Source organism: Bubalus kerabau, chromosome 3 (genome assembly GCF_029407905.1).
Source record: "Bubalus kerabau isolate K-KA32 ecotype Philippines breed swamp buffalo chromosome 3, PCC_UOA_SB_1v2, whole genome shotgun sequence".
In the NCBI taxonomy this organism is placed as follows: domain Eukaryota; kingdom Metazoa; phylum Chordata; class Mammalia; order Artiodactyla; family Bovidae; genus Bubalus; species Bubalus kerabau.
Genome location: NC_073626.1, coordinates 3,178,603 through 3,200,663, shown reverse-complemented (window position 1 = coordinate 3,200,663; position 22,061 = coordinate 3,178,603). Strand labels below are relative to the sequence as shown.

Here is a 22,061-nt window from a genome sequence, read left to right as displayed (position 1 = left end):
TCTCGGCCGCTTCCTCCGCTGGCTCTCTGCCCTCTCTGCCCTCTCCACTGCAGGAAACATGGCCAGCGACGGTTCCTGGCAAGACCACGCACAGCCCAAGCTCTCTCTAGTTTTCCACCCAAACCAGATGGAGAAGAGGCCCATCGGCCCAGCCTTGTGAAGTGCTCCTCTCTGGACCAGTCGGCCGGGTCCAAGGGCAGAGTCCCACTGGACCACTGCGGCAGCTGCCCTGTCGAGACAGTGTGCGGGGACGCAGGGGCTTCCGCGAAGGGGGGCCGGGGCTTCCGGGAAGGGGGTCGGGGCTTCCGGGAAAGCGAGGCCGGGGCTTCCGGGAAAGCGAGGCCGGGCTTCCGGGAAAGCAAGGCCGGGGCTTCCGGGAAAGGGAGGCCGGGGCCCGCTTCAACTGTCACCCTGGGCAGGATGGTGCAGGGCATCATGGTTTGGGAGCTCCAGTCTCAAGAGATGGGAAGTTTCTCCACCTTCCCTGGGCAGAGAGCTTTTCTCTTCACCTCATCTTCCTTCATAGACGTTCCTCGTTCCTCGCATTAAGGCAAACAGACATACACATGAACCCGTCCTAATCTGACTCCTTGAATTTCTCTCCTGCCTTGTGATCGCTCCTCTTCCAATCAGAAGAGGGGTTTCCTAGGTAACCGTGGATAATCTGCATACTTCTAACCCCCCCTCCCCGCCCCCCCCATCAGCTTCCTGATCCTGGGAGCTCAGAGTTTCAAAATATATTTTATACAGGATATGACCAACCTTCTTCACAAAACTCCCCCCACCCTCTTTCTTTCCTTCCCTTTCTCTATCTGAACATTTGGTCCAAACCACACTATTTTTAAACCAGTGGTTTACTCACATCCCAACTTATTGCGACCTAATTCTTGTTTCTATATAGCAATCCGCACCACACTTTTCTCTCCTGTAAGAAAAGAAACCATTGTTAACTGAGAGGTAAGCGTCTGGTCATTTAAGCAGAAAATGTTACCAACTGGGTGTGTTTTGGGTCTACATGGAAAGAGGTGTCAGTTATATCCTGAAAAAAAATATAACATAGAGATTTTTTTTTTTCTTTATGGTGAATCAATTTCATCAAAATTTCTTAATTGAGTACTTTGTTCTAAAGGCCAAAGAGAGTGGAAAGTTCAAGGCCTACTGCTTGGCGCTGATTTACAGAGCATGGGTGGGAAAATGTATAAACATACGGCGACGGAGCAGTTGCTGAAACAGAAGAATGTGCTAGAAACGCTGCTTCTACTATAACCATAGACTTTCAAAACTTGCACACTGGCTGCATTACCAGACAGATGATCCAGGAGAAATCACCATATTTAATGAACACTAGGATAAGAGAAGGACTTCCCTGGTGGCTCGATGGTAGAGAATCCGCCTGCAATGTGGGAGACCTGGGCTCGATCCCTGGGTTGGGAAGATCCCTTGGAGGAGGGCCTAGCAACCCACTCCAGGATTCATGCCTGGAGAATCCCATGGACGGAGGAGCCTGGTACAGTTCACGGGGTCACAGAGAGTCAGACATGACAGTGAATACGCATAGCACAAGGTAAGAGATGATTCCGGTAAACCTCTGTGCACACCTAGACCACAACTGTCATGTCCGGTATAGATACTTCACCTGCCTAACTTCCAAGGTTAGGGTCCTTCCTCATCTTACTATTGCCACTTCCTTTCGGGAGCAGTGAGGGCTAAGAACAGTGGCCACATCTCTCAAACACAGACTCCAAGCACTTCTGTGAAGTGTTCTTTCTCCTCTGAGAAATATTACACATGAGACATCCTATAAAACAGTTCTGGAAGATGACTGGCATTCTGTGGATTTTGTCCTCATCCCTGAATTGTGCACGCATGGAAAAGACGTCCATGTAAACGAAACTTAGGACCGACCCGGAATCCCCAGCCCTTGTTTGCTGTGTAACCGGCAGGGAAAAGACCAGGCAGGGCCTGGGCGAGGCTCTGCACGGCCGGCGGGGAGACTGGGCTCAGACAGAGGTGGCAGCATGGCGACGCCCATGGGGCGGGCCAGCTGTGCGCAGGCGGGACACGCAGGGCCCCACGGGCTCCACAGCCGACGGTGTGCTGGCCGTGGGGCGGGCCAGCTGTGCGCAGGCGGGACACGCAGGGCCCCACGGGGCTCCACAGCTGACGGTGTGCTGGCCGGCGCCGCGGGACGCGATGGCAGCCATGCCACATTCAGTGGAGTGTGCTGGTTTGCACAAGACACCCTCTGGGGCTTCCAGAACACCCCGAGGGGGCTCTGCTGGAGACAGACGTGTGTGAGCAGGAGGGTGGAGACCCTGGGGACGGTGGGACGGAAGCCCCTTCGCTTGCATCCCCAGCGTCTGAGTCACAAGAGGCTCTGTGATGGGGACCCCTCACCTGCACCGCACTGCCCTGGGGAGTCCTTGTCTCCTTCACGGGACTCTCAGGACATTCTACCTTGCTCTCTCCTCACTAGACCCTGATCAAATTCTTTCGATGATAACACCCTCTCAGACTCCAAACTACACCTGAACAAATGATCACAGCGACGCTATGGACTACTAAAATGAAGCGAAACAGAGACAGAAACTCCCACAAAGACCGGCTGTTTCCACTGGGTTTTCTAACTCCCCCATTCCCCGTGTCCCCCTACACCTCGCATCTCAGATTCTGCCCCGCTCTGGACTCAGAACCAGACTCCACTTCTGAGAGGCGGACCCGCAGAAGCCCTGGGCCAATAGTGCTCAGCAGAACACGCAGACTGTCCTGCAAGGATTCTGCCCCAACATCCGGGGCTCCCACCCCAGGAGCGGCCTCCGTGCTCCCTCAGGCCAGCCTGAGCTGGGCTCCCCTCCACACTTGCCTGGATGGCTGTCCCAAAGCCCAGATCCTCTGTGACCGCTGGTCTGCCCTGCTGCACGCCTCCACCTGCTCCTGACTGCCAGGCCCGCTATCAACACCCCAAAGGCAGATGCCCAAATGGCGGGACCACTGGGCCCACCTGTGCCCATCACCGGTCCTTCCCCATGGAGGGGCCCTTCCTCCCGGGGGTGGCTGCCCCCTGCCTTTTTTGGTGCATCCTCTTGACTGCTGCTGGAGCCTCAGATTGACCAAGTTAAGGAAAACAAGTCGCCAGGAGACACTGGAGTCAGCTGCCTGGAACCGCCCCAGCCGGCAGGTCTCGGCCCAGCCCAGGATGACATTGGAGCCCAGAGGCGCTGGGGGCACAAGAGGCTTGATGGTTTTTCAGGAGGCCAGCCAGGTGAGGCCCAGGTCTGCAGGGCATCTCTGCTGCTCAGAAATCTGAAGTTGACTCAAAAAGGTCTCACCAGCGTATCGCGGAGACTTCCTTACAAATACAGACCCATTCTTAGAGACTCAGTTCCCAACTCTGTAGTGAGGGTAAGGGCGTGGTGATGCTCTGTACAATTCTGAGGCAGCATTTGGATTCATGCGCCTCGTGGTCACCAGGACAACATCACCAACTCTGAGGACCGTGGCACACAGGCCGAGTCTCCATGGGGTGTGGAAAGTGAGGTGACAGACAAGGGGACTGGCGGTGGGGGGCGGGGGAGGGCCGACTCCCACCGCGGGCCCTGGGCATTCATCTGGGTGGCAGCCAGTGGAAAGAAGTGACCTTGTGAACTGAGATAACAACTTTAAAGACCCAGCGATGGAAAGCCTTTCTCGTAACTGTCCCCCATGACAGGGGAGAGGGGAGTTCTGCTCCTCATTCCACCCCTGCGAGCAAGACAGAGACCTCCTGTCCCCACACACACTGCCTGGGGAGCATGTCTTAACTGGCGTCCCTCTGATCGCTACTGTGGGGGTGAGACAAGGCACCACAAAGGGGTGTGAGGCACCCTTTCCTGCATCTTGGAAAGAGGGCGCTCAGTCCCCACGCTTACAAAAAGGCGCACAAGGTGCCAAGCACAGACACTGCTGGAGAACTCCCTGAAAAGTGCCAACGGCAAGTTCCGAAGGAGAGAGGGGCTTCCTGGTTAGTTTCCACAAGGGCGTGGGGTGGTGTGGCAGGCGGCTGGGGATGGGACGCCGCTGGCCCCGCCTCCCCGGCGTCCAGGAGGCACTCGGGTCCCTCCCTGCTCTGTGCACGTCTGCTCCTCTGGGGTCAGGTCAGCCTGCAGGGGACCCCCAAGAATCCTTCTGCAAACGGCGAGGTCCTGGGGGGCGCGTCGGAAGAGGGGGGTTCGGGGACTGAACTAACTGTGTTCTATAGTGTCTCCCGCTGGGGGCCAACGAGGCGCTCTCTGATGGCGACAGAACACACCCCTCCCTGGCTGCTTTAAAAAGAAGGCTTGGGGACGGAGGGGAGAGAAGGGATTGGGGAAAAGAAATACCAGGCTAAAAATAATTTTCTTTGAACTGTGTTCCAGGCTGTCTGAACCACAACAATAGACGTTCTTATACTCATGCCACCAGGCTTGCGATAAAAACGAGGGAAGGGCAAGTAGCCAGCGGAGTTCCAAGGCCGTCTCCTTGGCACTGCGTGCTATTTCAAGGGGACGCGTCTTCTGATGCGCTCTCCAAGATTAGCTGGAGCGGGCTTCTCACTGCCGGCCCATCTTTAAGTTCCGGTAACTGCGCTTACTCGGCTCCGTCTCTAGAAAGATGACCAGAGAGGTCAGCCCCCCTGCTGGCACTGTGCGCAGCATCACCTTGGCATACAGCCCGGAGACCAGCCTGTGGACAACGGAGCCCGGCCTGCCAGCATCCATGCCGCTGGACGGAGTATTTGTGTGTTTTTTTTCTTTGTGATAGAAAATTTACTCCTCAAGTTGCTAGAGGACGAGGCTCCATTTCAGAGCGACATGCTGTGTGAACTCGCATTGTTTTCTCTCTAGAATCGGCTTCACCATCTGGACCGACCGCCAAACCCAAGCGGACTAGCTCTACTGAGGTTGTCCTCTGTCTTAGGAAACAAGATGGGTTGACTGTGGAAGTTACTGGTTGATACTCGACCACCTAGCAATTATTTTAGAACGCGGCGGTTTTCAAAGCATGTCACACAGACGGACTAATCTTGTGTTTGCGGCAACCGCTGTAAGACGGTATCCGAGCTCTCAAGTGGGCAGAGGAGGAGCCTGCGGCCTGGCGGCCCAGGACCAGGGATTAGGGCGCAGAGAGGCGGGAATCAGGGCGCCCGAGTCCCAGCTCTTTCCGCCAGACCACACGGCCTCGGCTTCCAACGTCATAAACCACCTCCGGTCATGGAGTAAAAGCCCCTCGAGGGAGGGAGGGAGGGTGGATAGGCACCCACCAGCCATGAGGCCGTGAGCCTCCTCCCACCCCTGAGAACACTGAGAGCAGGCGGAGGGAGGCATGGGGCCCTGGGCCCCGCGGAGCCTGCGTCAGGGGGCCGGCAGGTGAAGACTAGGACACGACTGAGCCAGCGGCCAGGGGCAAGCTGGGAGTCCCGCAGGTGGAGGACCGGGAGGAGGACGGCAGCGTCCCCGTGCAGGTTCCGAAACCGTGCAGTGAGCCCCTCTGCTGAGGATGCTCTTGCTTGGAAGGGGGGGCCGGTCGGTTTAGGGCGGCCCCCTAACTAAACCAACGATAGGTTCTTGAACCAGCAGCGGCTGGTCCACAGCCTGCTCAGACCCCAGGAAGTGGCCTGGCGCGCAGGGCTCCACCCGGCATGTGGGGTGACGGTTCACTCACTGAGCCTGCCTCCCCCCAGAACTGGTGCTGGTATCAGAGAGAGGACAGGCTGGAAGAGCCTTGGGCTGAGGCGGCGGGGCGGAGAGCGACTGTGTGTTTAACTGTGGGAGGCGCTGAGATGCCGAGGGTCTCCGGCCTCAGACCTGCGTTGGTCTGAGTAGCCTTCAGCCCTGACTCAGGCGCACCCTAAATAGATCCGTTTGTCCTGAAGAGTCACCATGAGGGACTACTGTGTCCTGACGACAAAGCAGCCTAACAACCCAGAGGTGTTTTTACAGAAGCTGAAGGTCTCCACCAAAGGGTGCTGACTTGCATTAATTGGGACTGGGGGGCGTGTCACTCACAAGATGTCAAAGGGAGCCCCCCCAGCTCAGCCCTCAACCTCGTGCAAAGAGCGGGTTCCAAAAATCCAACACATTCAAATATGAGGGACAAGAAGCAATCACATGCACACCACTGATGCACCAACTAAAATACAGGGAAGGAAGAAAAAGGGAAATGGCAGAAAAACTTACTGACGGGAAGTCAGAGAAAAATGCTGCCATTGGGTCACATGAAATTTCTGGCCAAGTATTTTGCAGTGAATTTTAAAAATCAAATGAAGCAATTTATTTAAGAAGGAAAAATCACAAAGCAGAAATGACTCCGGGAAGAGACAGGAAGAAAACAGGGAGAACTGAAATATGAGCTTGAAGAACTTAGAAAAGGTGGGTGTGGGACAGAATACCTGAATGTGGGCAAGAAGAGGCCACAGAAGACGGCGGTGGGGGAGGTAACAGTGGGGGGAGCACCCAAGACCAAGTGGAGAGAGAAGTTTTTCAAACATCAGAGGGAAAAATAGCAGCCCGAGGCGTCGGACAAACGAGGGCTGGAGGGCATGTGTGGATCCCCAAGGGCAGGATCAGGAGAGAGCCTTGTTGATACAATTCAAGAAAACTTTCCTGAGACCCAGGAGGCAGCAACCTTGATTAGAGAGAGACAAGGGTTCACACAGTAGCAAGAGCAGGTTACAACCGAGAGGGATCCTGACACAGTTATTAAACTTTGAAGACAAAGAATTCTTTAGGAAGAAAAGAAAAAAAGATCAAGCCTGGCCTCAAATTTCTTTATATCAACTTCAACTTGAGAAGACAACTGAGCAACATTTACGAGACCCTGCTCGCCCCAAAAACAGGCGAGCCGAGGACCTGACATCCACCCAAGCTGCCACGTGAGTACCGACATAGATGGAGACACGGTGCTGAGCGTGCAAGCGCTCAGGGAACACCGCCTCCCTCAGTCCTTGAGCACACTTCCAGACGCACACGGAACTCCTAGGGCGCAATACGGGTCTTGGCGTGTGGTATGTGCTTAATAAACGTTCACTGAGAGACCAACAAAACAGCTTTCCCGACAAACTGCTTTCTCGGCTCCATTTCCTCAGTACCCAGAATGTGAGAGGGTAAGAAATCACTTCCCAAAACAACACCGGAAAACTCCAAGATCTTTAAAATCTTCTGTTTCATATCCTTTGTTTACTAAGGCAGGAAAGATGAAAACCGCATCTTGAAAGACTTTCAAAAAGTACTGATATAAAAGAGTTTTCTGATATGCTTAAGGTTCGCTATAAATTTAGATCACATTTGTCTCTTACATACTATGTTGCAGCAAAACTCTATTACATACTTGCACATGCTATTTGTCACACAGAACAAAGGGTAAGCCAGAGAGCGTTTTTTTTTTTTTACTTACTTTGGATGTTCAAACTTGTCTATAAGATCAACTTTTTCCACCAGGTCTCCTCCAATTGTTCGGACTAAGTCATAGAAATCGTTCTCCGTGTAATTCTCGCGAGGTAGCCAGAAGGAGATGTCGTTGATCACAGCAGGGTATTTGCTGAGAGGCTAACGAAATGAGAGAAGAAAAGACAGACTGATTTGTTGGCTGGATGTCAATGTTTGAGTGTTTTCAAGGCAAGTTTCACTTGCGCTAGTTAGAAAATGCCGGCAAGACATTGCTTCAGCTCTCGAATGTTCAGGAACAAAACGAACTTAAAAGGTGAGTCAGTATCCAAAATTACAAATGCGCCTGTGAATATCCTTATCACATTCATGTATAACGTTACCATATATTATACTTATATAGCCATTCATGTTCAATTTAGTATAAAGCAATCTGAATACATCATACTTCATTTTTTTTTCCATTTGAAAACTAGAGGAGAAAAGTTCACATCTAATTAACAAGCAATTCATTAACTTCCTGTGATACTTTCAGGAAGCCATTTTAATAGAGAAATAAGTAAGGGCCTGTCAGAATTGATATTTCAATTAGTAATGTCATTATTTGTTAGTATTTCTAATTATTAAGGGAATACTTCTAATTGTTAATTATGTAGGGAGTTATTTTTCAAATTATGCTTCTAAGGATGTGATAGACACAAATGTAGCCATTCCTCCATTTTATCCCCCTCTCTTCCGAGTTTATTAGGGGTCACTAACTAGTTCATAATATTGGATACAAATTTAAAATTAGGTATTTTTAGAAGTTATCACATTTGTTTACACAGCTTAAATACATACATCACAAATACATATCTATATATTACTCATATATATACACACATACGCATAGATAGTCGTGATGGAAGTCTGTTAAGGTACTTCCACAATAAAAAATGTCTCCTTAAATGCTTCATTATATACCTATGAAATCTATACAACTAAGGAAATATCTACTAAAGCTATAAATTTGTTAGAAGAACAAGTTTATACATCGATTTACACCAAGCCTGATATCACTATAAACCCACTGATGAATCACTGATTTGAAAAAGTATACAACTTTTTAAACAGAAAAACCTCTGAAGAATGTCAGAGGTTTGAAGTACTCAAACATAAATGATCTCAACTTGCAATATCAACAAAGCTGTCAAACAAAAGCATTGGTTCGGAACACACATTTCAAACCAACATAATAAAACTACCATCCAGGTGCTCCTGACAAAGTACCACTGCTCCTGAAAAACATCCTGTTTTTTTCAGAGCTGAGATGCTGTGATAAACGATCTGCAGGTTAAGATAACAATGCGAGATGAAGGGAGGTGGCTGGTTACACAGTGCTTTTCCTTTGAATGGTACCCTTCTGCCACTTCTAAGGAACATGGGGATTTAGGGGAATTAGTTAAGAGGCAGAGGTTGTCAGGAATAAGTGTGAAATCTCTTCCACGACAGACATGGGAGGAGGCACTGGCTTCAGGAGTCCAAGAACAACAGTCAGCGTGACAACAGCCAGAATGTAAGACACTACAAAATATAGGGTTTATATTACCGTAAATACAGGTGTTAAACCATGGAGGAAAACCCAGACCCTTGTATTGCAAACATAGTTCAAGCTAACAAGAGGTAGCAAGTTTAAAGCAGCGACGGCAGGTGCCTTGCGAGCTTGGCAAGTGTGGAACCCGAGGCTTTCACAGCTCCTGACGGCTGACCCTCTCTCTCGCCTCTCTTCCTGCAGGTTAATGAACATCTTTTCTTTTCTCTCCAGTGGAAGCGTGTGGGAGGCAGACTTCAGAACTGACCTGGCTGAGACACGCCCACGCAGACCATCTGGTGAGGCTGAGACCGCAGCGTCACGGTGTCTCCGCCCAGCTGTGCCCTTTAGCAATGATAACATGTCTGCCGTAGGGCAGAGCTGCTTCTGCACAGGGAATCGGTCTCTTCTTCCTGGCTGCATGGAGGCTTTCTTCTTGAGCTTGGAGGTTCTAATGAGGCTGGGCCTGCACTCGTCTTGGTTTATTCTGCTCAGGACTCAGCGTGCGCCTTCACCCAGATGCTTCATGTCTTCATCCATGTCGGAAAGTTCCAGCCACGACTCCTGTTTTTCTCTTCCAGAACCCCAGTGCTCCGCGTTGCACGGCTTCTCAATCTACCTTCCGTTTCTCTTACCTGACTGATTGCAGGTTTTTAATCTTTAGGTATTTGTGCTCTGTGCTGGGTGTAATTCTTTAGTCACAGCCTCTGAGTTACTCATTCTCCTTTCAACTGACTTCTGGTCTCATCTGTTTCTCTCTCTCTTTTTTTTAATCTCTATTTCAGTTAATTTATTATTCATTTCTAATATTTCTAATTTCTTTTCCCCATATGTATTTACACTTCATTTTTTGCCCTTTATTCAGAATTTCCTCTTCTTCGTCATGGTCTTGAAGAACTAAAAAGCCTCTTGATGAAAGTGAAAGAAGAGAGTGAAAAAGTTGGCTTAAAGCTCAACATGCAGAAAACGAAGATCATGGCATCTGGTCCCATCACTTCATGGGAAATAGATGGGAAAAGAGTGGAAACAGTGGCTGACTTTATTTTGGGGGGCTCCAAAATCACTGCAGATGGTGATTGCAGCCATGAAATTAAAAGACGCTTGCTCCTTGGAAGGAAAGCTATGACCAACCTAGACAGCATATTCAAAAGCAGAGACATTACTTTGTCAACAAAGGTCCATCTAGTCAAAGCTACGGTTTTTCCAGTAGTCATGTATGGATGTGAGAGTTGGACTATAAAGAAAGCTGAGCACCAAAGAATTGATGCTTTTGAACTGTGGTGTTGGAGAAGACTCTTGAGAGTCCCTTGGACTGCAAGGAGATAAAAGCAGTCCATCCTAAAGGAGATCAGTCCTGAGTGTTCATTGAAAGGACTGATGCTAAAGCTGAAACTCCAATATTTTGGCCACCTGATGCGAAGAGCTGAGTCATTTGAAAAGACTCTGATGCTGGGAGGGATTGCAGGCAGGAGGAGAAGGGGACGACAGAGGATGAGATGGTTGGGTGGCATCACCAACTCAATGGACATGCGTTTGGGTGGACTCCGGGAGTTGGTGATGGACAGGGAGGCCTGGCGTGCTGCAATTCATGGGGTCGCAGAGTCATACACAACTGCGTGACTGAACTGAACTGATCTCTTTGAGGACCCTGGGCGTGGGGGAGGGACCCCGGGGGGCTGGCGCCTCCACCGTCTCTGGAGGAACAGCTGTGGAACCTCGAGGCGGCTTTGCTGAGCCTTGCAGCCGAGCGTCAGGCCTCGGTCTTGGCCCTGCTGGGTGTGTTCACGCGTCTGAGGAGACTGACCGCACAGTTTCCTCATGTGTCAGACGGAGATGGTGCCTACGTGAGCAAACTGCGGTGAAGACACCAAGTAACACTCGCAGGCGCAGCCTTCTTCGCTTTTTTGCGCAGCTCAGCAGGCGCACACCTGTGACAGCCGTCCAAGACCCCGCTGCTAAAGGGACTGGGGTAGGGGAGGCGGTGGTGGTTTAGTCGCTCAGTCGTGTCTGACTCCTGCGATCCCGTGGACTGTAGCCCATCAGGCTCCTCTGTGCATGGGATTCTCCAGGCAAGGATGCTGGAGTGGGTTGCCAGTAGGGGAGGGGCTTGTCTAAAGAGGGAGATTTTGGTTTAACGGGGCTCCCCAGCCCTAGCTGGCCCCTTGCTCCAGGCTCACCCCTGCCCATATGCAGAATATAAACGTCTCCACGTACCTGCTAAGGTGAAAACCTCACAGGCGTCCTTCCCATTACCCACGATGAAGCTGTAACTGTTCAGGAATGCTGTCCATGAAGGCCACCTCACCCGTCCACGGTAATGCAGCCTGGTGCAGCGTGTTTTACTCTAGGGATTGGTTTCTGCACCAACACCTCCCTCTCGACTGGACCGCCCACCTGTCTCCTGGTGTTGCTCAAGGAGGGCACAGGTTACCTTCCCCACAGGGAAGGTGCTGGGAGCCGGCATATTGCATATTGAGTGAGGATCTGGAATAGCTCAACTGGAATTCTATCACTGCCGGGAGCCAGCATGAGGCACTCCGCCCATGACAAAGGTCATGAGGAAGGAGGCTCGATCCCGCCTTTGCGTATGCCAGCCTTCCAAAAAGCATTGGACAAAGCTGCAGGAAGGTCTTCTGCTTTAGTCAGCGATTATTCACTCAACCTCTGGCTTCTTCCCTTTAGGCAAAGCTAGTGTGATGTTTTTTTCCGTTTAAAGATTATTGTGACGGTCGTTCTAACAGGGACGGGCCGCTTCCCCGTCGGCTTGCCATAGTTCTGGAATCGCCGCAGTGACGTCCACTCAGCTTCTAGCCACGGCCACGTGTGGGCAAAGTTCACCCTGTGCGGTTCGCCCGGGCTTGGCCTGTCCTCCGAGAATACAGCCCTGGCCCTCGGTCTTGATGGTGATCACCGATGTGCCGCCCGTGGGTGCCGTGCGCCGGGGAGGGTGCTGGTGCTTTCCTTGCTGACGGACGGTGCGCTCCCGTGGCGTGGCCACCTTTCCTGTTCCCATGGCGTCCACAGGGACACTGTGGCTGACAGACGTTAGCTGCTGTGCTCCAGGTCGACGAGCCAGTGAGCAGCAGGGCCAAGGTCAAATGCAAGGCCAGGCTGTACTCTTAACCCCCATGCTTTAAGGCCTCCATTTAAAACAAGGGTTTCACAGGAAGCAGCTCAGCTCCTTAGTACTGTTTCCAGAAGCAGTCTGTTCAGCCCAATTAATAACTGTGTAAATAAGACCAAAGCTAACATGTATCCCTATGGTGCCCTCAATGACATTTCCTTTTCAAATGACTCATTTAGCTTTTCGATTCATTATCTCGACTTACAAGCACTTCCAGTCTGTTTACTGTCTATGCGATTGTGATCTTATCTAAATGAACTTAAAAACCAGTCTTTCCTATAAAACAGTATGCATCACCAATGACTTTCCCGTACATTCAAATGACAGCCCTGACTACAATTCCATCTACTCAATTTATAATAAAAAACGGCTTCTTGAATTTGGCTGCCAGGTGTGGTGCTTGACAAGTTCAGGTTGTTCTCACTCAAGGCTCCATGCTGCCTTGATGTTTACAGATTTCGTCGCTTTGTTCCAACAGTTTGTTTTTGATTCTGACTTAATTTTGCCGAGCGCCGGGAGTGCACTATGCTGATCGGAGGCAGGCCCGGCTCCCACTCGGGAACTTTTGTTCTGTGACTTCCCCAAGAAGCCACGTGAGATCCACCGAGTTCTAAGCATGCTTCCAACCTTTAAGGAAGCCTCACATGTTTGTTCTTATCTTTTGACAGAATTTCAGTTAGATACGAAAATTCGCAGGAAACAAAAAATTTCCACAAGGAAATCACACGGAACAATGCAGCCCTTCTGGCAAATGTGGAGTGGATTAATTGAGCATGTTTCTAAACCATGGCCCCCACCTATCCACTGACATCCTTAAGAGCAGAAACAGGATCTGAGGTCTTTTTGAATCCTCTCTGATCTACTTTCAAGCTTAAGAATTCTTTATTTGGAACTTCCCTGGTGGTCCAGTGGTTAAGAATCCACCTGCCAATGCAGGGGACATGGGTTTGATCCCCAATCTGGGAAGATCCCACATGCCGTGGAGAACTAAGCTCATGTGCCACAGCTATGAAGCCCTCAGGCTCCGAGAAGCCCCTGCAGTGAGAAGCAACCAGAGAGCAGTGTCCACTCGCCACAGCGAGAGAAAGCCCTCACGCAGCAGCAAGACCCAGTGCGGTCAAAAGAAACAAACATATAAAAATCTAAAAAATACATTTATTTAAAACAAATCAAATGCCGCCAAGCATTAGAAACCAAGGATGGCTTCCGCCACTGCGGGTAGGCAGGAGGGAGCACAGCACTGCACGCGGCCCGTGTTCTCTGTGGGACAGAGGGGACCCGGGGCGAGGTGTCAGGGCCCTGCCTGAACACGGTGGTTCTTAGCTTAAGAAACAAGGGGGCAAAGGAAGCCCCAGAAATCTCTGTTCAAGTGCAGTTTCGTCTGTGCTTCTGGTTAAAGCACTGTAGGGGGAGGGGCCTGCAGCCCAGACCACTCCCTCTGAGCATCGGGGGAGTGCTGACAGAGAAGACAAGTGCTGAAAATAAAAGGGCATCTTTCAGGGGAGATGGAACATTTCTCAAACTGACTGTGCAGCTGGTCACACATCTCCATGAATGTGCTAAAGCCCACCGAACTGCACAGGTTTAATGAGGAAATTGTATAGGATGCAGATTACATCTCCATAAAATTGCTGTGAAGACAGTAAAAATCATTATGAAGACAATAAATTTATTGCTATGAATAAATAGATGCATCAAGGGAAGAAAGAAGGGTCTCTAGAACGGAAAACTTCTATCTCCCACTCAGTCTCTTTATTTCATCTTCAGAACTTGTCAAAGACATCATTTCTTACGTTCACTTTTTTTCCCTCTGGTTTTGGGGAGCAGGGGCTGCTCTGTCGTGACGTGTGGACTTCTCATTGCCGGGGCTTCTCGTTTTGTGGAGCACGGGCTTCACTGCTCTGAGCCACGTGGGATCTCTCCGGATCAGGGATTGAACCTGCGTCTCCTGCACTGACAGGTGGATTCTTGACCCCTGAGCCACCAGGGAAGACCGTAAACTCACTATTTTCAGGTTAAAAGACCGAGCCTTCCCAACGCCAGCACTACTTCTGAATTCTAGCTGGCCCTCTCAGAGAAGGTTTGCACGGTCATTTAAATCTTCCGTTAAATTTCTTGGCTTATCTTCACAGTCTTACATCATCACTGTGTTTTAAGTGAGGTCACATACAGTTTAACGATGACGACTGTTTCCAGGTAACCATGTTCACTGGGGGATGGGTATTTCCCTTCCTTACACCTGAGGTGAGTGAGTGGGGGCTACAGATTAAAAAAAGAAAAAGACATAATGGGAAAATAGGTGTGTTAACCCTCGCCCCACACTTAACCTGGAAGCAGCGTGAGCTCTAAGCACAGCCCGGCTGGCCTGCTCCCAGCGCCGGCTGCATCTCCCATCACCGCCCGTCCTGCAGGTCCCCGTTCTTACAGGGCTGGATGTGGGAGGGCCGGGAGCTGGGACTTGACCTGGCTCATGCAGAGCTGGCCTTTAGGCTACTCTCCACTGTTCAGAGGAGAGTGGGCAAAACGGACACCAACGTCCACCACTTGAGATGTCTGACTCCCAGCGGCTGCTGCTGCTGCATCGCTTCAGTCGTGCCCGACTCTGTGCGACCCCATAGACGGCAGCCCACCAGGCTCCCCCGTCCCTGGGATTCTCCAGGCAAGAACACTGGAGCGGGTCTGGCTCCCAGCGGCTGCTGCTGCTAAGTCGCTTCAGTCGTGTCCGACTCTGTGTGACCCCATAGACGGCAGCCCACCAGGCTCCCCCATTCCTGGGATTCTCCAGGCAAGAACACTGGAGTGGGTCTGACTCCCAGCGGCTGGTCCAAGCCTGGAGTGAAGATCACACTTCAGGCCTTTTGCAGGGCAGACTCCCTTAGACCGGACCTCCTTCCGCCCCTCCTCTCCTGTCCTCTCCCCACACACGCACGTGTTGGTATTTCTGCCCGATCCCGAAAAGCCAAAGAACCGGCCCGGGGCAGACCCCCACCCTGTGTCTGTGAAACTTTTTCTCCATCGTATTTGACCATAGAAACGTCCAAGGGAGGTGCATTTGGGCAAAACCTCTGAAAACATTTACGGATTTGGTTTTTCCAGAAAACAACCTAATATTAACTCTTGGCAGAAACAGATATGGAACAAAAAGCTAACTGTGAGGACCTAAATTTTTCAGAGAAAACCTGGCAGCTGCTCTGGGCCGGTGGGGGGTGGGGGTGGGCTGGGGGGCTGGGAGAAGGGGATGGGATCGGGTGGGAAGACCCCAAGATACAAAAAAACTTGGGGGCTTCCTGGGGATCTATGGTGTTCTTATTCTTCCTACACAAACATTACTTTCCAAATATTAGATACAAAGAAAATGAAGGAAAAAATGGTCTCTATTTTTAGTCATTTACCCAGAGAAATTATGCTAAGAGGAAAACAAGGGCCACAGTTTGTGTGTCCGCATTTTAAAAGGAAATGGTTTCTTCTGTATTTAAAATAAAATTCCACCTGTTAATATTAGATTCTATTTCAGTAACAGAAACAATGAGTTCAACTTCTCCACATTAGGGAGAAATGTGAAGCATTATTTTCTTCCGCAACAAATCCATGCAAGTCGAACACTGTTTACAGAGCAGTGCCCAGGGCAGGTGTGACGGAGGCCTGAGTTCCGGGTACGTGGATGGGCTGAATGTGGTCCTGATGGAGGCGCCCCGTGCCCTGTTTATAGCGCAGTGCCCAGGGCAGGTGTGACGGAGGCCTGAGTTCCGGGTACGTGGATGGGCTGAATGTGGTCCTGATGGAGGCGCCCCGTGCCCGACTCAGGTGCAAGCTGGCAGAAGGTGCACTGGGCTGGTGCCAGGGGAGAAGATGGCCAGTGTTGAGCAGCTGCCCTCTCTGGCTACTTGAGCACAGAGAGGAAACATACCGAGCTCAGTTAACAACGAATTTCCCTCCCGAAAAGTGAACAGAATACTCCATACACTGGATCGCCATGAAGGCAACTTTCGGGATTTCTTCCCTTCTCCCCACACCATCCTGTGCTCGTCACCACACAGGACACGAGGTTTTCCAGGCTCGTGCGCCCGTCCTCACCGTGGGGCCGGTTGTGCGGTATGGCCCGGTCAGTGTGGATGGGGCGCAGGTAACACGCAGTGAGGGACGGCAGAGGTGGGTGTGGGCACGGTGCCCGCGGCTCCCCAGCCTCTAACCCACCCAGCAAGTCACACCTCGCTATGCTGGGCCCCCGAGCTGCTCCAGGCAGCCCGACTCCCACGTGAGCTGGGGCACCACCCGCCTCAGCCTCTGCAGACGCTGCTGTCCAACAGCAGGAACAGTCTCACCCCATCGATTTATTACGAAGACCAAATGGGATAATATATATTAAAAGTCCTTATAAACAACAGAACACTATAGAATGTAACATATGAGTAATTATCCTTTTCTTTTTGTTCTGTAAGTTTTAACAAAATTCATCAGACAAACAACCTGATGATGGTTACCACTGAGCCGAGTCCACCGCGCGCCAGGCACGGTCACCTCCTGCATCTTCACTCGAAGCCTAGGGGCCATCGCTCTGCTGGGACAGCCTGGCTCTGTCCCCGACTAGTTTTGGTATCTTGGGAGGGGGTTCCTTTAACTCCTGGTCCCCCATTTTCAAAAGCGATTCTTCCACCGACTGAGATAAAGTCTAGAGGGACGGTTCCTGCCTGCTTAGTGCTGGGGGCGAAGGAGCAAGGTGACGGGGGTGTTCGGTCAGCAGGCGCCCTGGGCAGGCGTCTCAGAGGCGGGCACGGGGCTGACTGCACGCTGGCCGCCTGCGTGTCCTGCACAGCTCTGGCGGAGGACGGCCCGGGCCGTGACCCTGTACTGGCGGGGCGCGTGCTCTGGCTCGGGGGTTCTCACTACAGGTGTCTGGGACTGGAGCCCCTCACCGACGGAATCTATGCCCCTGGGGGCACCGCCTCGCAAGAGTCTCCTCTCAGAACTCGTGGGGGCTCCACAGAGCATCGGTGAACCACGCTCTAGTCTCAAGCACAAGGAACACGGGTCACGCACGTGTCACTCCACTGTGGCTCCTGTGTAGCTCGGCCACCTTCAAACACAGGGTGCTTCCAGAGACAGCGGTCATCTTAGCCGGGGAATAAGAGGCCCGTCAGCCCTTTGCCCCCCACCCTCTGCCCCCACCTCCAGAGCCAGAGGTCCACATGTATGTCAATGTGTTGCCTCGCAGTTCACTTACAATCATGCCTCATTTAACAGAACATGTTAAAAACATACATTATATGTCACTTAACAACCTGACTTCCCTGGTGGCTGAGAGGTTAAAGCGTCTGCCTGCAATGCGGGAGACCCGGGTTCGATCCCTGGGACAGGAAGATCCCTGGGAGACAGAAATGGCAACCCACTCCAGTATTCTTGCCTGGAAAATCCCATGAATGGAGGAACCTGGTGGGCTACAGTCCATGGGGTCGCAGAGTCGGACACGACTGTGACTTCATTTTCACTTTCACCAACCTGATGGGATAAAGACTATTGTTCCCCTTTAGAAATGAAAATCCAGAGGCTCGGAGACGTGAGGGATGAGCTCAAGGTCACAATAACCAAGACCTGTGTGTGGGCAGCCCACTGCTTTCAGAGGTCGTGAACTTGTGGTGGCAGGGAGGCAGGACCTCGTGGACGATACAGATCTCTCTTAAGGTTTCATGGAAATGTTTGTGGGCAGTGGGGGCCTGAAGGGGTTCCTCAGAGCCCAGGTCCTCACCAGCTTCAGATTCTATTCACTGCTTCGTGCCTATCAGAAATAATGCCAAATTAATGTGACAAGAAACCAAGTTAATTTACTAAGAGAGCAGATCCTGAAAGTATTCATCACGAAGAAAAATATTTTTCTTTTTCTTTTTTGTATCTGTATGATAGACATTAACTAAACTTACTGTGGCAACCAGTTCACTACATATACATATATAAACAAGTCAAAGCATTATGCTGAACATCTTAAACCTATATTGTCGATTACATCTCAGTGAAACTGAAAAACAGCTTTATTCATTCCTGTAGGAAAAATACTGTGATCATAGCCATCGTGACCTATACACACAATGAATGGATGCCTATAACTTTAAGTCTCAAACAAAAATAAATAAATGAAAATCAAAGGGTTCCATGGTCCAGTAAGTTGGGGACACGCTAGCTTCAGGTTTCTTATAGTAAGACATCACAGAAGCTTTAAAACACTAACAGGCTTCGTGACTCTCCTAGTGACTGAAGCCACGTCCCCGAGTTTAATTATCAAATCTTTTGCCAGAAACACACCATGGGTCAAGGTGATGCAGGAAGGACAGGTTCTGGAGCCACAGGAACAGAAACTGAAAGTTAAGGGCTGAACAGATTTTGTAAACCAAATAATGTGTGCGAACCTATACTTTGGGAAAATATTTCATTTACAGAAATCTGCCGGGCTTATGGTCTCACCTTTTCCTCACTCATCTGAAATCTCCTCAACGAAAATATATCCTGTTCTTCTGCCTCTATTTACCTGCAATGCTATCAACCTCCACTCACAGCAGGAAGACAACCGAAACACTCCTACATGCAGGGGTATTCTGACACTTCCTGTTCTACACACTCCTCACCTTGACCTTTAGAGACAGAAACCACTGCATCCCCATTTTACAGAGGAAGAAAATGAAGACCGAGGGTCAGACGCACTGACAGATGTCAAAGAGCTACTACGCAGGTGCCAGAACACGAACCCACTCTTTCCCAGAAACACATCAAGTGCTGCCTGATGCTAAGGTCCTGATTGGACCCTAAGCGTGCCTGGTACAGTTTTTAACTTGAGTTTTTATAGTTCTTTGAAATGCACCCTGCTTTCTTATTTATCAGTCATTTGAAGGTTCGTCTTCTCGCTACGTCATACGGCTCCATGAGCTATATGTTTTGATTAACCCCATTCCTCAACCACAGTGGCTACAGTGAGGCTGAGTTGTCTTATGATTAAAAGGGCTTTATGAAATCAAGGAGCCAATCCTCAAAGGACCAACAGCCTTTAAAAAAAATAATAATACAGGTGATTTTCATTTTTATTCTACAAAAGAAGTATTTTCCCCACAAAAGAAATATTTTCCCCACAAAACTCTGCTTTCTTTTTTATACCTAGTTATCATTAAAGATCCTGAGGTACCGTGATTTGGAAGGAGAAAGAATATTGGAAGAGGGCTATTACAATAATAAAAAATAATGCATTTTTCTTTCTGCAGCTGCCTCTTGTCATTTAGTTTGCAGGTAACCTAATTCTTATTCTGATCAGAGGAGGAACGGAAGCCAGGTTTTTATTAACACCATCGATATCTACCCACATGCAGGCACGCACACAGTCTTCTGCTTCTAATTATGCACTCTACACAGGAGCCTCTCTGGCTGATCGCCACACGGATGATGAATAAAGTAGCTTTTGTTTCCAAAGATTTATTTCAAACACCTCTTCATTAAATGCTATTTGGAGGCAGATGCATATTTGTGGAAGGTTAAAGAAAAAACATGCTGACAAAATAGTCATCCAGGAAATGTGCCAAGGCAGACCCTTAGACAGCCTTGTTCCACAGGACACACACACACACACATGCACACACACACACACACATGCACACACACACACACATGCACACACACACACACATGCACACACACCAGGGAGGAAGAAGAAATTACAAAAAGGCCTTGCATATCTCTCTTAAAATATATGACATTCCTATGCAGGGAGTAATAAGCACTTGAAGATGCAGCTGGAAAATGAATGGCGGCTTGTTTGTTTTGATGGTGGTGATGGGGGCGGGGCGGTGCCAGCTCTGCCAGTCTGGTGAAGCTGCTGTTTGTGCCTTACGGCTTGGCTGACTGGGCTCGGGACAGCAAAAGGAAGGGCCGAGAGGAGAATGCTGACGGGAGGGGAAGCGGAGCCCCGTCCCTCCCCTGCTCATTGGGACCCTCATCTGCACACTCCGGGCAGGGGTTGGGGTGCGGCAAAGGGGCAGGGCCAAACCGGAGCTGCTCCAAAGCAGAGAGAGCAATGTCTCCTGGGAAAACCCGTCTTCCTGCTTTTGAACTCCATCACAAATCGGATGAAAAATGATTTAACTGAGGCAGAAGCATTAATTTCCTCAAAAGCCCTCACATTTAGGGACACAAAAGAGAACCCATCCAACAGAGGTGCCCCAGTGGAAACAGCCGCCTGCTGTGGCGAAGGCCAGGACGGACTGTGGGGTCAGCTCGCGCCCTCCCTGGCAGCAGGGACCAAGCTTGCTCAGCCCGGCTCCGGAGCCAGTGGCCTGGGCCAGTTACGTGTCCTTTCTGGGCCTTGGTTTCTTCATCTGTAAAATGGGGTTAATTAGTAGTATCTGTGGAAGAGGTTTTCTGTAAAGTACTTAACAGGGCCTGGAAGCATGACAGAAGGCTCTGTTAAACAAACAGTCTACTTGTAAACACAGGAGACAGGGAGCTGGATTTTGTTACTGAACAATCTGATTTATTAATAATTTAACATGGCTTCCACATTTCGGAGGGAGAGTGTAAAGTTGTCATGCACATGAAATCCTTTGGAAGCAGAGCTGACTTCCTGTTGTAAGTGGGGAAACTGAGGCACCTGGAGCATGCAGGCTCCTTCTGCAAAGCCCACCTCATGCTTCCCCCGCAGCAGCACCCACCATGGGCACTGGATAAATATTGTGGCCCAAACGGACTCTTGCGAGATCCGAGACGTCCCTGGGAACACAACATTGCTTATTCTGATTCCATTCCTTTTACAGATTTTAATTACTGAGAAAGAACAGTAATACATTTGGGATGCGGAACCATTTCATTTTCACAATGGCTCTTTTTCAAGCCTGGGCTTCCCGGATGATATAGTGGTAAAGAATCTGTCTGCCAATGCAGGAGATGTGGGTTCCATCCCTGCGTCGGGAAGATTCCCTGGAGAAGAAAATGGAAAACCACTCCATATTGTTGCCTGGAAAACCTTATGGACAGAGAAGGCTGGCAGGCTACAGTCCAAGAAGTTGCCAAGAGTCAGTCACGACTGAGCACTCACATGCAAACACTCCTTCAAGCCTGGGGATTTGGTACTAGGCACAGGGAACACTCCTTCATGGATGAGATGCATGTTTAGAGCATCCAGTCATGAACCCAGGAGGGCTGGAAAACCCTTGACTCTGTGGCACATCTAAAGCCTGGGAAGCCTTGCTGAGCCCACCTGTCATACGCCTCTCACGTCTTCACTGGTTACCCTGCCTTGAAAAAAAGAGAGCCTTCAAAAATGAACTAGCATGTTACATCATGGAACCTGTAAGGCTGGGTGTCCTGTGTCAACAATGACTTCAGGAACTTTGCCATTTCATGCCTCGCATTTTAGCACAAAGGACCATCCTATTTTGGTAAAAGATTGTCCAAAGAAATTTTCTTTAACTTTGGTAAAGGTCATACTTTTTCATGGATGGAGCCTGGGTAAAAGCTCGCCTCGTTGTGGAGGGCTTTACATCAGCCACACACACGAGCCAGGGACCATCTCTAGCAACGCCCTGCCACAGGCGGTCAGACCGAACGCAGGGAATGGCTATCACTGCCTTTTCTAACCACCTTCCCCAGCCAAAGCTACTTCATAAGCTTCAACCTGAGCGCTGGATAGCTTAGGACAAATGCCTAAATTCTCCATCTATAAAATGGGGATATTCTCAGTACTTCCTTTATGATGTTATCATAAACATTATAGAACATTAATAAAAAGTATTATTAAAAATATTAAAAAGCAGAGACATCACTTTGCCAACAAAGGTCCATCTAGTCAAAGCTATGGTTTTTCCTAGAGTCATGTATGGATGTGAGAGTTGGACCATAAAGAAGGCTTAGCACAGAACTGCAAGGGAATGCTTTTGAACTGTGGTGTTGGAGAAGACTCTTGAGAGTCCCTCAGACTGCAAGGAGATCAAAGAAGTCC

General features: G+C 50.1%; 1 protein-coding gene across 6 annotated transcripts in view; it reads right to left on the bottom strand.

The window, feature by feature from the left end:
- Positions 1 to 22,061, bottom strand: part of FARS2 (phenylalanyl-tRNA synthetase 2, mitochondrial) — a 311,692-nt gene that overhangs the window by 105,720 nt on the left and 183,911 nt on the right. For 5 of the 6 annotated variants that reach the window (XM_055570515.1, XM_055570513.1, XM_055570510.1 and 2 more), the window contains one exon: positions 7,411 to 7,562. In XM_055570515.1, coding sequence (XP_055426490.1) covers positions 7,411 to 7,562 — 152 coding nt within the window. Of the gene's footprint in view, positions 1 to 4,590; positions 4,622 to 7,410; positions 7,563 to 22,061 lie in introns of those variants that run through there. The other variant, XM_055570512.1, reaches the window with a different exon arrangement.